This window comes from Tachypleus tridentatus, chromosome 3, assembly GCF_004210375.1.
Source record: "Tachypleus tridentatus isolate NWPU-2018 chromosome 3, ASM421037v1, whole genome shotgun sequence".
NCBI lineage: Eukaryota > Metazoa > Arthropoda > Merostomata > Xiphosura > Limulidae > Tachypleus > Tachypleus tridentatus.
Genome location: NC_134827.1, coordinates 56,603,716 through 56,618,444, shown reverse-complemented (window position 1 = coordinate 56,618,444; position 14,729 = coordinate 56,603,716). Strand labels below are relative to the sequence as shown.

Genomic DNA, 14,729 nt, shown 5'->3' with positions numbered 1-14,729 from the left:
TTGGAGTCTTTGTACATGTTTTCTAATTAAAACACATTGGTATTTCTTTAAGTTAATAACACACCACAAAACACAAAATCTGGTCAAGTATTTTTAAGAATTAATTATGTTAAAATAAATAATTACATGTCACTCATTCTACATGTTTTATAGTCTTGGTGAACCAGTAGGACATTTGCATACAAGTTTATACTGCAAGAGATACATCCAACTGTGTCTTTTGTCTGACTTTAAAAATAATAGAAATAACTTTTTTTATATATAGAGAGAACCCTGGTGAGTGTTTTATTTACAAAAGAAAAATCCCTTAATTTTGGTGAATATTATGAAACTGACATTTTCATAAAGTATTGTATGTTTTGTATGATTTTCTGTGCTATAAAAAATTAATGTTGTTGGATGATCAAACCGGTTATTCGTCGTTAGGACAATGTTGTATTCTGTTTGTACTGTTCAACTGCAGAGAAGTACATAAAGATTATGACTCCTACCCTGCCAAAATTTATATTTGTGTCCATTAGTCCTTCTGTTCTTTTAACAGACTTTCCATAATTTTCCCACTACTGATGTAAGTGGTCTGTAATTACTGGGACAATTGTTTTCACCTCCTTTGAAAAGAGTAGTTACATTATTTAACATCCAATCCTCTGGTGTCTGTCCACTGTTCAGTGACTGATGGAAAATAGTAGAAAGTGGCTCATATATCCAATCGTTAACTTTGATTGTTCTTTTAACTTCCCACATTTTTCTTAAGTACCTCAGAATGGATGCAGTTGTTATGTTCATTCTTGTTTTCAACTATCAACTGTGAAAGATGTAGCATAGTGTTTAAAGTTCGTCAGTAAAACCTGAAAGCAAAGCAACATTTCATAACCCAGGTACCTCATAATCATCAGGTACGGACCTCTCTTTATTGTCCCTCAAGGGTCCTTCCCCCACCCTAACATTTTGTTTGTCCTTAAAGAAACCTTGCTGTTCATTTTTACATCTTCAACCAATCTTTTTTCACACATTTTTTTTGATGTCCTAATTTATTGTGAGACCAACTTTCTTGATCTGTAATCTAAGTTTCCTCTCGTACCAGTTTAATGATTTTCAATGTTTAGTATTTTACTTTAAATGTTACCACTTGTGAACCAACCTGTTTTGTTACTAGCATCCACCTCTTTTTCTTTCCATAAGGAACATATTTATCCTGAATATTTAAAAACTTTCCGCTTATAACCAATTTACAACAGATAGTTCTTGTCTCATCCTTTCAAAATTTGTTACCAAAATATCATAATTCCTTATTTATAATTTTTGCAAAACATCAAACCTGATTGAGAAATAAGAAAACCCAAATGTTACCTGCTTTTCACCCTTTTTACACCTTGTACTAGAACAATACATCTAAACTAGCATTGTTCTAATCTAAGTATTCGAAACCTATCAGTGTTTTAGTTTTCAGATCTATAAAAAAACAGTGATCAGAAATATTATGTAACTTTCAAAAACTGATAACTTATATCTCACTAATTGCTTAAAAACTTCCAATTTTTACTTCTAACGGCTGCTAACAAATGTTTAAAATTAAAAGATTTCGTCGGTGTTTGTTTGTTCGTTGAAGTGATAATCGCCCCAAACATTCAGCTTAGTTCACAGTTTATGACGTGGTCTGGAAACAAGATTACTTGAAATGTTTGTTAATTAATCTCTACCGCATACAAACGCTCAAATATTTATTAGTTCAAGTATAACTGTTAATTTTATCTCACTTTGAAAATAATTTAAACTTATATAACGATTGTAGTTTTTTTTCGTACAAAGCTACACGAGGGTTATCGGCGCTAGCCGTCCCTAATTTAGCAGTGTAAGATTAAAAGGAAGGCAGCTAGTCATTATCACTCGTCGCCAACTCTTAGGTTACTCTTTTACCAACAAATTATGGGATTAATAGTAATATTATAACGCCACCTCCGTTGAAGGGGCAAGTATCTTTGGTGTGACGGGGATTAGAATCCTTGACCCTCAGATTACAAGTCCAGCACTCTAACCACATGGCCTGGCTATTTTAGCATTGTTTTTCTTGCCGTATAAAATTGTAAAAAAACAATTTCTGTTACTACACCATCATTTTTTTTTTCAGTACACCCAACCTCAAATTTATAAACTTTCGAAAACGTACCATTGAGAAATATAAAGAAACATTTTTCGAAAGGTTTACAAATCGAATGGAGAAAGATAATTGTATGTACATTTGTATAAAATAAATCTACAATAATGTAAATAAAATTATTAACATGTTAAACATTCCGAGCGTGTTTAACAATGGAAATACCGACGTAAAGAATATTGTAATTAAGATCTTTTATTCATAAAAATTAATAATAACTCCCTCGCATTCTTGTCCTGCACAATAAACACTAGACGACAGCAGCGTTATACTGCGAGTAAATGTTTTAGGTATTTTTCGTTTATTGGATGTGCAAAAGTTGATTAACTATATTTCATACCCGGATAATATGCTTAGTCGAATTAATTCAACTCGAAGATTGGGTGTTATAGCTAAATTTATGCAACTAATACTGGTATTGTTTGTTTTGGTATTGTTACTGCTTTGAACAAGTACAGTGCGTCATATTTTCACCTAAACATATTAAATTTTAAATATTGAATAACAAATTAAAAGAGAGATGAAAACGAAAGACAGTATTTGTTTTAAAGCATCAATTAAATATTTAAGAGTTGTGTAAATAATTATTCATTATGTTATCGGGATTTAAAATAAAAGTTAATTCCATACTGCATTGATGTGTAAAAGTTACAGCATGCTGCGAAACTATAAAATAATATTTACAATAATAAAATATAGAAGCAACTTTAATGTTTAATGCCTAGAGTAATTGTACTTTTTATCACTAATTTCTTTTCTTACTGTCAAATAAATTTCAATTTTGAATACTTTTCATTCCAAACAAAAAGGTAGGAAAATTACATTAAATAAGTGTAATATTTAAAATCAATCAGAATAATTATTTTTATAAACCTGATATTCGTCACCATTGCACTCTTTCGATTTGAGACCGCTTTCGTATGTGAAGTCAATTTCAAGATGGCGGAAATCGTGATAAGTGTTAGGGCGTATTGCAAAATGTTATTACATATAATGAAATATCCCCACTGTGCAGTAAACGGTATATTTTTAGCAGAGCAAAAGAAATCTCATAAAAATGGGCAGTCAGTCGTAAATATTGTTGAATGTATTCCTTTTTTCCATATGAGTTTAGGATTGACTCCGATGCTAGAAGTTGCTTTCATGCAGGTACGTGTATATTTAACTGTATTAGTGTTATCTTCCTCAGTACTAAGTACAGTAGTTATGCAGTTTGGACTTCGCACTAATAATTTTAACTAAAGTTTAAACGCTTTGTTAGCACAACTGTAAACCAATACTGTGACAACGAGTATAACAGCTTATTTGTAAAATTTAATTTTTTCTAGGAGTTTTAAAAAGAAAAATTGGTTATAGTTTTCAAATTTTCATATTAAACTTCAGTAAGCTTGTCGAGATCAAACTATATAACCAAAAAATTTGTTGAAGAAAGATAAAAGCCAGCATAGTTGTGAACATGATGTAACTTGTGAACAAGAAGGGACTCTTGTTGGTAAAGGCTGTCATTTAAAATCACTGATTTCCCTCTTACAGTAAGACCATGTAACAAAAAATTTAACATCAAAATGCATCTCGGTGTTTTGACCTTCTTGGGTCATCCTCAAGTTAAGAAAAGAGATGGTCTTTAGGTTAACTTGAAGGTGACCTAAAAAAGATCAAAATGTTCTCTACTTTATTTTAATAAAAGTTTTAATACCCATACCAGCCATCTTGAGAGACAGTTTTACTTCAAATGGGTTTCTTGTCATCATAATTTAACATCAAAAGTTTTTTTAAAAAATGAAGGAAGAGGTTCTTTTTTGTTATTTTTAATAATCTCTGTTAACAGACAGTTTGTACCCTTTCTTTTGTGATTGTTTTCAAAGGATCTGTGTCACACAAAAGTCTGTTTTTAATTTTTTTTGTCAATTGATACAGAATTTGTGGCATAAAGAAAAAGAACAAAATGAATCACCTGTGTTCATAGCATTTTCTATTGATAAGTTCTTTTGTATGATCAAAAACAACATTTTAAAAAAAGGAAGAAATTGTTTAAAAAGTTGGGGGATAAGAAAGCTGCAAAAAGAAAGTGGGATATTAAATTTACATTTTTTTCTTAAAGTGTGTGTGTGTTGATCTGTACTACAATGGATGGCATCTCATATAGTAAGTCATGTCACCTTTAAAGGAAAATAAAATTGTCATAGCAGGAGGTTTGTGTGTCTTTCCCAAATCTTTAATTCTAGTAGTGGATTAACTTCTGTTTCTTTGAATATTTGTTATCCAGAAGAGCTGTGAAGTGTGTTCAGTAGTTGTGCAACACTTATAAGCACAGCTTCATGTTATAAGTACAGCTTCATGTTCAAGTTTTTCTTGCAACTTACAGTTTGCTAACGACGGTAGAAGTAACAGTAAAAATAGCAAAAGTACATTTTTAAAAAATGGAAACTCAAACACTTTCAAACAGTTGACTTTACTGCTCCCGAAATGAAAAACTAATAGAAACTGCTCAGACTGTTGGTTTTAAATCTGATATGTATTTATTGTAACCACTTTTTAATTTATGTGGTATAGTTTGAATGTCTTCTTATGTAGGTATAGAAAGCAATATATTTTTCTTATGTGTGTGTATGTTTTCACAAATTTATAATGTGTTGTAAAGTGCGATGGATAATAATTGGAATCTATGACAAACAAGTGAATTATCACTCTATGATTAGAAGCCTACTTGAACTAACAGTGTATTATAAACATGGCTGATATGGTTGCTGGCAACTTTAAGGTATAGAACAAGCTAAAGATGACATAGAAAGGTTGAAATGTTGTTCTCTACTTTATTTTAATTAAAGTTTTTAATACCCATACCAGCTGTCATGAGAATACATGAAGATTTGCTTCCATACCAAACAATATTTTTTAGGCCTGATTAATCTAATTGTTGTCATTTGGCAGGTGGAATATTACTGACTTTTTAGGTTGATTGCTCTCGTATGACAGGTGGAATATTACTGACTTATTAAGTTGATTGATTGCTCTCATTTGACAGTTGGAGTATTACTGACTTATTAGATTGATTGCTCTCATTTGACAGTTGGAGTATTACTGACTTATTAGATTGATTGCTCTCATTTGACAGGTGGAATATTACTGACTTATTAGGTTGATTGCTCTCATTTGACAGGTGGAATATTACTGACTTATTAGGTTGATTGATTTCATTTAACAGGTGGAGTATTACTGTCTTATTAGGTTGATTGATTTCATTTAACAGGTGGAATATTACTGACTTAGGTTGATTGCTCTCATTTGACAGGTGAAATATTACTGATTTATTAGGTTGATTGCTCTCATTTGACAGGTGGAATATTACTGACTTATTAGGTTGATTGATTTCATTTAACAGGTGGAGTATTACTGACTTATTAGATTGATTGATTTCATTTAATGGGTGGAGTATTACTGACTTATTAGGTTGATTGATTTCATTTAACGGGTGGAGTATTACTGACTTACTAGGTTGATTGATTTCATTTAACAGGTGGAGTATTACTGACTTACTAGGTTGATTGATTTCATTTAACAGGTGGAATATTACTGCAAATCAAAAGGACTAGAAATTGCTGGATATTACCAAGGAAATGAAAATTACCAAAATTCATGGTATGAAAAACATTCTGTGTGTGTGTATATATATATATATATTGTGTAGGTTAACGACATTTATACTGAATACACACACGTATATATTAGATATGATAAAGTTATTTAATCACATTTGTAAATCATTGGTAATGCAAGTCATTATATTTTGTTTGTATATTAAACAAACTTCTATTTGGATTTATTAGGAATGTAATTGTTTATGTTTTATGCTAATTATGAAAGAAATACATATACAAGTTTATCTCAAGTGTAGTGTTAGTGTTAATGTCAGAACATTTTACAGTCATGTTGTGACTTATGTACTGGTTGTTCATCAGTCATGTTGTGTCTTATGTACTGGTTGTTCATCAGTTCTGTTGTATGATTTATGTACTGGTTGTTCATCAGTTCTGTTGTATGACTTATGTACTGGTTGTTCATCAGTTCTGTTGTGTGTTTTATGTACTGGTTGTTCATCAGTTCTGTTGTGTGACTTATGTACTGGTTGTTCATCAGTTCTGTTGTGTGACTTATGTACTGGTTGTTGGTCAGTTCTGTTGTGTGACTTATGTACTGGTTGTTGATCAGTTCTGTTGTGTGTCTTATGTACTGGTTGTTCATCAGTTCTGTTGTGTGTCTTATGTTCTGGTTGTTCATCAGTTCTGTTGTGTGTCTTATGTACTGGTTGTTCGTCAGTTCTGTTGTGTGTCTTATGTACTGGTTGTTGATCAGTTCTGTTGTGTGTCTTATGTACTGGTTGTTGATCAGTTCTGTTGTGTGTCTTATGTACTGGTTGTTCATCAGTTCTGTTGTGTGTCTTATGTACTGGTTGTTGATCAGTTCTGTTGTGTGTCTTATGTACTGGTTGTTGATCAGTTCTGTTGTGTGTCTTATGTTCTGGTTGTTCATCAGTTCTGTTGTGTGTCTTATGTTCTGGTTGTTCATCAGTTCTGTTTTGTTACTTATGTACTGGTTGTTGATCAGTTCTGTTGTGTCTTATGTACTGGTTGTTCATCAGTTCTGTTGTGTGTCTTATGTTCTGGTTGTTCATCAGTTCTGTTGTGTGTCTTATGTACTGGTTGTTCATCAGTTCTGTTGTGTGTCTTATGTACTTGTTGTTCATCAGTCCTGTTGTGTGTCTTATGTTCTGGTTGTTCATCAGTCCTGTTGTGTGTCTTATGTTCTGGTTGTTCATCAGTTCTGTTTTGTCACTTATGTACTGGTTGTTGATCAGTTCTGTTGTGTGTCATGTACTGGTTGTTCATCAGTTCTGTTGTGTGTCTTATGTACTGGTTGTTCATCAGTTCTGTTGTGTGTCTTATGTTCTGGTTGTTCTTCAGTTCTGTTGTGTGTCTTATGTACTGGTTGTTCTTCAGTTCTGTTATGTGTCTTATGTACTGGTTGTTCGTCAGTTCTGTTGTGTGTCTTATGTACTGGTTGTTCGTCAGTTCTGTTGTGTGTCTTATGTACTGGTTGTTCGTCAGTTCTGTTGTGTGTCTTATGTACTGGTTGTTCCTCAGTTCTGTTGTGTGTCTTATGTACTGGTTGTTCATCAGTTCTGTTGTGTGTCTTATGTACTGGTTGTTCATCAGTTCTGTTGTGTGTCTTATGTTCTGGTTGTTCATCAGTTCTGTTTTGTCACTTATGTACTGGTTGTTGATCAGTTCTATTGTGTGTCATGTACTGGTTGTTGATCAGTTCTGTTGTGTGTCTTATGTACTGGTTGTTCATCAGTTCTGTTGTGTGTCTTATGTTCTGGTTGTTCATCAGTTCTGTTGTGTGTCTTATGTACTGGTTGTTCGTCAGTTCTGTTGTGTGTCTTATGTACTGGTTGTTCGTCCAGTTCTGTTGTGTGTCTTATGTACTGGTTGTTCATCAGTTCTGTTGTGTGTCTTATGTACTGGTTGTTCATCAGTTCTGTTGTGTGTCTTATGTTCTGGTTGTTCATCAGTTCTGTTGTGTGTCTTATGTACTGGTTGTTCATCAGTTCTGTTGTGTGTCTTATGTACTGGTTGTTGATCAGTTCTGTTGTGTGTCTTATGTACTGGTTGTTGATCAGTTCTGTTGTGTGTCTTATGTACTGGTTGTTGATCAGTTCTGTTGTGTGTCTTATGTACTGGTTGTTGATCAGTTCTGTTGTGTGTCTTATGTACTGGTTGTTGATCAGTTCTGTTGTGTGTCTTATGTACTGGTTGTTGATCAGTTCTGTTGTGTGTCTTATGTACTGGTTGTTGATCAGTTCTGTTGTGTGTCTTATGTACTGGTTGTTGATCAGTTCTGTTGTGTGTCTTATGTACTGGTTGTTGATCAGTTCTGTTGTGTGTCTTATGTACTGGTTGTTGATCAGTTCTGTTGTGTGTCTTATGTACTGGTTGTTCATCAGTTCTGTTGTGTGTCTTATGTACTGGTTGTTCATCAGTTCTGTTGTGTGTCTTATGTACTGGTTGTTCATCAGTTCTGTTGTGTGTCTTATGTACTGGTTGTTCATCAGTTCTGTTTTGTCACTTATGTACTGGTTGTTGATCAGTTCTGTTTTGTCACTTATGTACTGGTTGTTGATCAGTTCTATTGTGTGTCATGTACTGGTTGTTGATCAGTTCTGTTGTGTGTCTTATGTACTGGTTGTTCATCAGTTCTGTTGTGTGTCTTATGTTCTGGTTGTTCATCAGTTCTGTTGTGTGTCTTATGTACTGGTTGTTCGTCAGTTCTGTTGTGTGTCTTATGTACTGGTTGTTCGTCAGTTCTGTTGTGTGTCTTATGTACTGGTTGTTCATCAGTTCTGTTGTGTGTCTTATGTACTGGTTGTTCATCAGTTCTGTTGTGTGTCTTATGTTCTGGTTGTTCATCAGTTCTGTTGTGTGTCTTATGTACTGGTTGTTCATCAGTTCTGTTGTGTGTCTTATGTACTGGTTGTTGATCAGTTCTGTTGTGTGTCTTATGTACTGGTTGTTGATCAGTTCTGTTGTGTGTCTTATGTACTGGTTGTTGATCAGTTCTGTTGTGTGTCTTATGTACTGGTTGTTGATCAGTTCTGTTGTGTGTCTTATGTACTGGTTGTTGATCAGTTCTGTTGTGTGTCTTATGTACTGGTTGTTGATCAGTTCTGTTGTGTGTCTTATGTACTGGTTGTTGATCAGTTCTGTTGTGTGTCTTATGTACTGGTTGTTGATCAGTTCTGTTGTGTGTCTTATGTACTGGTTGTTGATCAGTTCTGTTGTGTGTCTTATGTACTGGTTGTTCATCAGTTCTGTTGTGTGTCTTATGTACTGGTTGTTCATCAGTTCTGTTGTGTGTCTTATGTACTGGTTGTTCATCAGTTCTGTTGTGTGTCTTATGTACTGGTTGTTGATCAGTTCTGTTGTGTGTCTTATGTACTGGTTGTTGATCAGTTCTGTTGTGTGTCTTATGTACTGGTTGTTGATCAGTTCTGTTGTGTGTCTTATGTACTGGTTGTTGATCAGTTCTGTTGTGTGTCTTATGTACTGGTTGTTGATCAGTTCTGTTGTGTGTCTTATGTACTGGTTGTTGATCAGTTCTGTTGTGTGTCTTATGTACTGGTTGTTGATCAGTTCTGTTGTGTGTCTTATGTACTGGTTGTTCATCAGTTCTGTTGTGTGTCTTATGTACTGGTTGTTCATCAGTTCTGTTGTGTGTCTTATGTACTGGTTGTTCATCAGTTCTGTTGTGTGTCTTATGTACTGGTTGTTCATCAGTTCTGTTTTGTCACTTATGTACTGGTTGTTGATCAGTTCTGTTTTGTCACTTATGTACTGGTTGTTGATCAGTTCTATTGTGTGTCATGTACTGGTTGTTGATCAGTTCTGTTGTGTGTCTTATGTACTGGTTGTTCGTCAGTTCTGTTGTGTGTCTTATGTACTGGTTGTTCGTCAGTTCTGTTGTGTGTCTTATGTACTGGTTGTTCATCAGTTCTGTTGTGTGTCTTATGTACTGGTTGTTCATCAGTTCTGTTGTGTGTCTTATGTTCTGGTTGTTCATCAGTTCTGTTGTGTGTCTTATGTACTGGTTGTTGATCAGTTCTGTTGTGTGTCTTATGTACTGGTTGTTGATCAGTTCTGTTGTGTGTCTTATGTACTGGTTGTTGATCAGTTCTGTTGTGTGTCTTATGTACTGGTTGTTGATCAGTTCTGTTGTGTGTCTTATGTACTGGTTGTTGATCATTTCTGTTGTGTGTCTTATGTACTGGTTGTTCATCAGTTCTGTTGTGTGTCTTATGTACTGGTTGTTCATCAGTTCTGTTGTGTGTCTTATGTACTGGTTGTTGATCAGTTCTGTTGTGTGTCTTATGTACTGGTTGTTCATCAGTTCTGTTGTGTGTCTTATGTACTGGTTGTTCATCAGTTCTGTTGTGTGTCTTATGTACTGGTTGTTCATCAGTTCTGTTGTGTGTCTTATGTACTGGTTGTTCATCAGTTCTGTTGTGTGTCTTATGTACTGGTTGTGCATCAGTTCTGTTGTGTGTCTTATGTACTGGTTGTTGATCAGTTCTGTTGTGTGTCTTATGTACTGGTTGTTGATCAGTTCTGTTGTGTGTCTTATGTACTGGTTGTTGATCAGTTCTGTTGTGTGTCTTATGTACTGGTTGTTCATCAGTTCTGTTGTGTGTCTTATGTACTGGTTGTTCATCAGTTCTGTTGTGTGTCTTATGTACTGGTTGTACATCAGTTCTATTATATAAATCTTTTTTGATACAGAATAATGGAATACAAAATAAAGTTTTAGATTTCAAGTGTAGCTATCATAATATATTGAAAGATGGACCAAATTGTTATGATTCCTTAATAATACGTTAATTAATAGAATAAAATCAGTGTTGTTTTAAAATAATAATATTATGGGACACACTATTCCTGTTATAAAATAGTTATTGATTTATTTAAAGTTTAAGAAGTTGAGTTTACATAATCTCATCTGGTAAAAGACAGATATCCTATGTCCCCCAGGCTTCTCTTGCATCCATTCTTGAGGTTGGAAGTGTAAATAAATCAAGTGCAGTGTACTTGTAATTGAACAAAATATTAGTGATAGTATTTTACAGAAGTACTGTTCATGTAAATATAACATTTTGTATACATTATTATGTTTATCATTTTAAATAAATAGGTATGTATTAATTTTTTACTGAACAAAATCATATTGAAACATTACTTATCTGAAATTATATTTCTTCTTAAATTCAAAAAAGCTGTAAATATAGAAACGTTTTATTATAGTTTAGCAACTATGATACATGCAATAAGAAATATGTGGTTTCTATTGTATTTTTTTAGGTCTGAGTTTTATCTTTCCATTATTTTATTATCTGTGTTATTTAGGGGGATATTTCAATATTTTCAAATTTGATAATGTGGGTGAATTTGTTTCATAACATTAAATGGAGTATAGACCTCAAGTTAAATAATATTCAGACAGTTAAATTACTTGTAATTATTCCACACGTGGTGGACTCATTTTAAGTTCATTACGTAGTTTATTTTGAACTGCTTTCCTTTTTGGTATTGACTGTTACCTCTCAACGATACTGTAATACAATGTTAACAAGTATTTCTGTTTTCCAGCCCAGATGCTGTTGCTTATAGAGTAGCTGAGAAAGTTCAAGAAAATTTTAGTGATACATGTCTTGTTATTGTAAGTAAAAACATGAAACGTTTTCTTTTAAATGTATTCGTGTTGTATTATTGATATTCATCAAAATGAAAACTAAATTTTGTTTTTCTGTGAGATAAAATAACAATGATTAATCAAATATTTATTAAGAGGCACAAGAAATCGATGTTTTAAAACTTAATTATTGAATTACTTTAGTTAAATGTTTTTATTAGGAATGTTTTACACATTTGAGGGATCACTTCAAAATTTCTAAGTTTTGTATTGTTTCTTTCGTGTTTTTCTTAATAAGTACTTAATAATCAGTGAAATACTTGTTACAAAATGTGTGGTTCCATTTTTCCAAGTTTATTTTTTAACACTGTTAATACGACCACAGATGTATACAGTTTATTTTTGGGCAACTCTGAACAAGAATAGAACATTTGGTGAGACATTTCTATAATTGTTATCTCTCTTTCTTTCTTTTGAAGGTGGATAACCAAAAAATTTCTGTTGACTGCAAAGAAATTGGTTTCCAGCTGTATCAGTACAGTGATAATAAGTGGAAATTGAAAGATAAAACCAGGTTAGTTTGATATTTAGGATAGCTAAAAAATTTGATGGTGTTGAATTTCAATAGATTGTACTGTTGGGACATTCATGACAATATTCCATTTATTTCTGTGTGGTACATTTTGAGTCCCCTGGTGAGTCTGCAGTGAATTAACATGCTTGCATACTAAAATTGGAGTTCCATATCCTTCAGTGGACGAAGCATAGATAGTTCGTTATGTGGTGTGATCTAAACACAAACCAAGAACAACTCTTTGTAGTGACCTTAAAAGTTAAGTTAGAATTACCAATGAAAATGCTGAACAGGTCTTTTCAAGACAGAGACAGTTTGTATTAAAGATTAGGTATCAGTGAAAAGCAGGTTTGTCAATAATGATAAAGAAATTGAAGTGTGTTTCTCCATTATTACCTTTCAATTTGTTTATATTTGATTGACATATTGATTATTCAATTATCTAGTAAAACATTTCATGTAAGTACATTGTTTGTCTACTGTTTATTAAGTACAGTGGCATTGTGTATAAATTAACTTTGTGATTGTTTTTACTAAACAAATATAGTTGGGGGTTGAATCTTATCTAGATCTCGGGTTTTCACTTCAATAAATTCCAACTATTCTAGGTTATGGTGGTCCCAAAATGTTTATACAATTCAAAGAGTTTAGTGTTTTCTACTGCTATGTCCGTGTAGCTCCTTGTTTCCAAATTATTACTCAAAATGATTGCAGTTGATTAAAACTCTATCAGTGAAAGAACATTAATATATTGCTACATGTGAATAAAAATCATAGGTCATTTCGTAAATAAAATGTAAACAGAAATCATAGGTCATTTCATAAATAAAATGTGAACAGAAATCATAGGTCATTTCCTAAGTAAAATGTGAATAGAAATCATAGGTCATTTTGTAAATAAAATGTGAACAGAAATCATAGGTCATTTTGTAAGTAAAATGTGAACAGAATATTTTTTTCTTTTTTTAATTGGTGAGTATTACATAAATGAGAGAGTCAAATTTTCCATTTGACATTTAGTGTGTGATTACAAATTGTGAAATGTCAAGTGTCATTTAGTGTGTGATTACAAACTGTGAAATGCCAAGTGACATTTAGTGTGTAATTATAAATACTGTGAAATGTCAAGTGACATTTAGTGTGTGAGTACAAACTGTGAAATGTCAAGTGACTCTTAGTGTGTGATTACAAACTGTGAAATGTCAAGTGACTCTTAGTGTGTGATTACAAACTGTGAAATGTCAAGTGACTCTTAGTGTGTGATTACAAACTATGAAATGTCAAGTGACTCTTAGTGTGTAATTACAAACTGAAATGTCAAGTGACTCTTAGTGTGTGATTACAAACTGTGAAATGTCAAGTGACTCTTAGTGTGTCATTACAAACTGTGAAATGTCAAGTGACTCTTAGTGTGTCATTACAAACTGTGAAATGTCAAGTGACTCTTAGTGTGTAATTACAAACTGAAATGTCAAGTGACTCTTAGTGTGTGATTACAAACTGTGAAATGTCAAGTGACTCTTAGTGTGTCATTACAAACTGTGAAATGTCAAGTGACTCTTAGTGTGTCATTACAAACTGTGAAATGTCAAGTGACTCTTAGTGTGTCATTACAAACTGTGAAATGTCAAGTTCCTGAATATTCCTGATGAATGTACAGATATTTCGAACTGTCTGTTGAGGTCCTAGTCAGCTAGTGAACTCTAACAATACCGTAGAAAATCCAGCAGAGTAATTTTGTGTTTAATAATTGTTTCTACTGGTGCATAGTTTCTGGGTGTCTTGGAAATTAAATTATGTTCTTGTTGTTTGTTTTATTTATGAGGTACTAATTTAAACACTTGTGTGTGTCTGGTTACAGTGTACATTTTTAATGAGAGGTTTTTCATACGTTTATTAGTGTATTTCTTGAGCAAGGTCACGGAGCACTTGGAATTCTCTCAACACTTCTTCAGTCTAAGGTTTACAGACACTTGGTCGATTTCGATAATCATCTTGACGACATATCTCAAGACTGGAGTAACCAGTTAATAAATGAAGAAATAGCACGCTGTTTATAGCAATGAATTACTTAAAGTCCCTGTAAGTATGTCATAACTGTTCTATCATTGTTGAGACAATTTGTTTTCTTTAAGATTGTGATTTTTAAGGGTACAGATGTTTCTGAGATTTAAACGTGTTGGTTGTGAACTGTTTAGTGTGTAAGCAGGAATGAACTGTTTATGAAGATAACCAAGTTATTTTTCATTGTTCAATCACAAGTTTCAATAAATAAAATAAAATTGATGTAACTCATTAGTTGTGAAAAGATACAAAATTATCACCAGATCATAAACGTTGTTCACAACTCTGACACTCTAGTGAAATCCAAGTAAACATCAGTTTCTGTGTATAATTTACTTTAAATACAATGTAAAGTTCTGAAGAAAACATGACTAGTGATTACAGAGTACAGGTGCAGTGGTTTTTATGTGCTGTGTCAGATGGTAAAGAATGAACACATGAACTATTGTTACTTTCATAATAAAATATTACTGGTCAGAATACATGGAAATATTCTGTCTTCAGAGCAGAGTGTGGTTTTAGGTTTTGCTAAAGTAATGGTAAGAATAATTACACTATGTAACAAAAGTTTTACTTGTTCCTGGACAGAAAGTGTTATTTCCCAGTTGCTTATGCCTAAATTAAATGGAAAGACCTATTTTTCTCTTCAAACTCTGCTTTTGTGACCTGGGAGCGTGATACTCGAAAACATGATGG

General features: G+C 33.0%; 1 protein-coding gene across 1 annotated transcript; it reads left to right on the top strand.

Moving 5' to 3' along the window:
- The first annotated feature begins 3,052 nt into the window (after positions 1–3,052).
- LOC143246925 (ER membrane protein complex subunit 8-like) lies at positions 3,053–14,085 on the top strand. The gene is made up of 5 exons (XM_076494198.1): positions 3,053–3,304; positions 5,718–5,794; positions 11,353–11,422; positions 11,875–11,969; positions 13,870–14,085. Exons 1-5 carry the CDS (start codon positions 3,095–3,097, stop codon positions 14,027–14,029), a joined length of 612 nt encoding a protein of 203 aa, XP_076350313.1. The 5' UTR covers positions 3,053–3,094; the 3' UTR covers positions 14,030–14,085.
- The last annotated feature ends 644 nt before the right edge of the window (positions 14,086–14,729 follow it).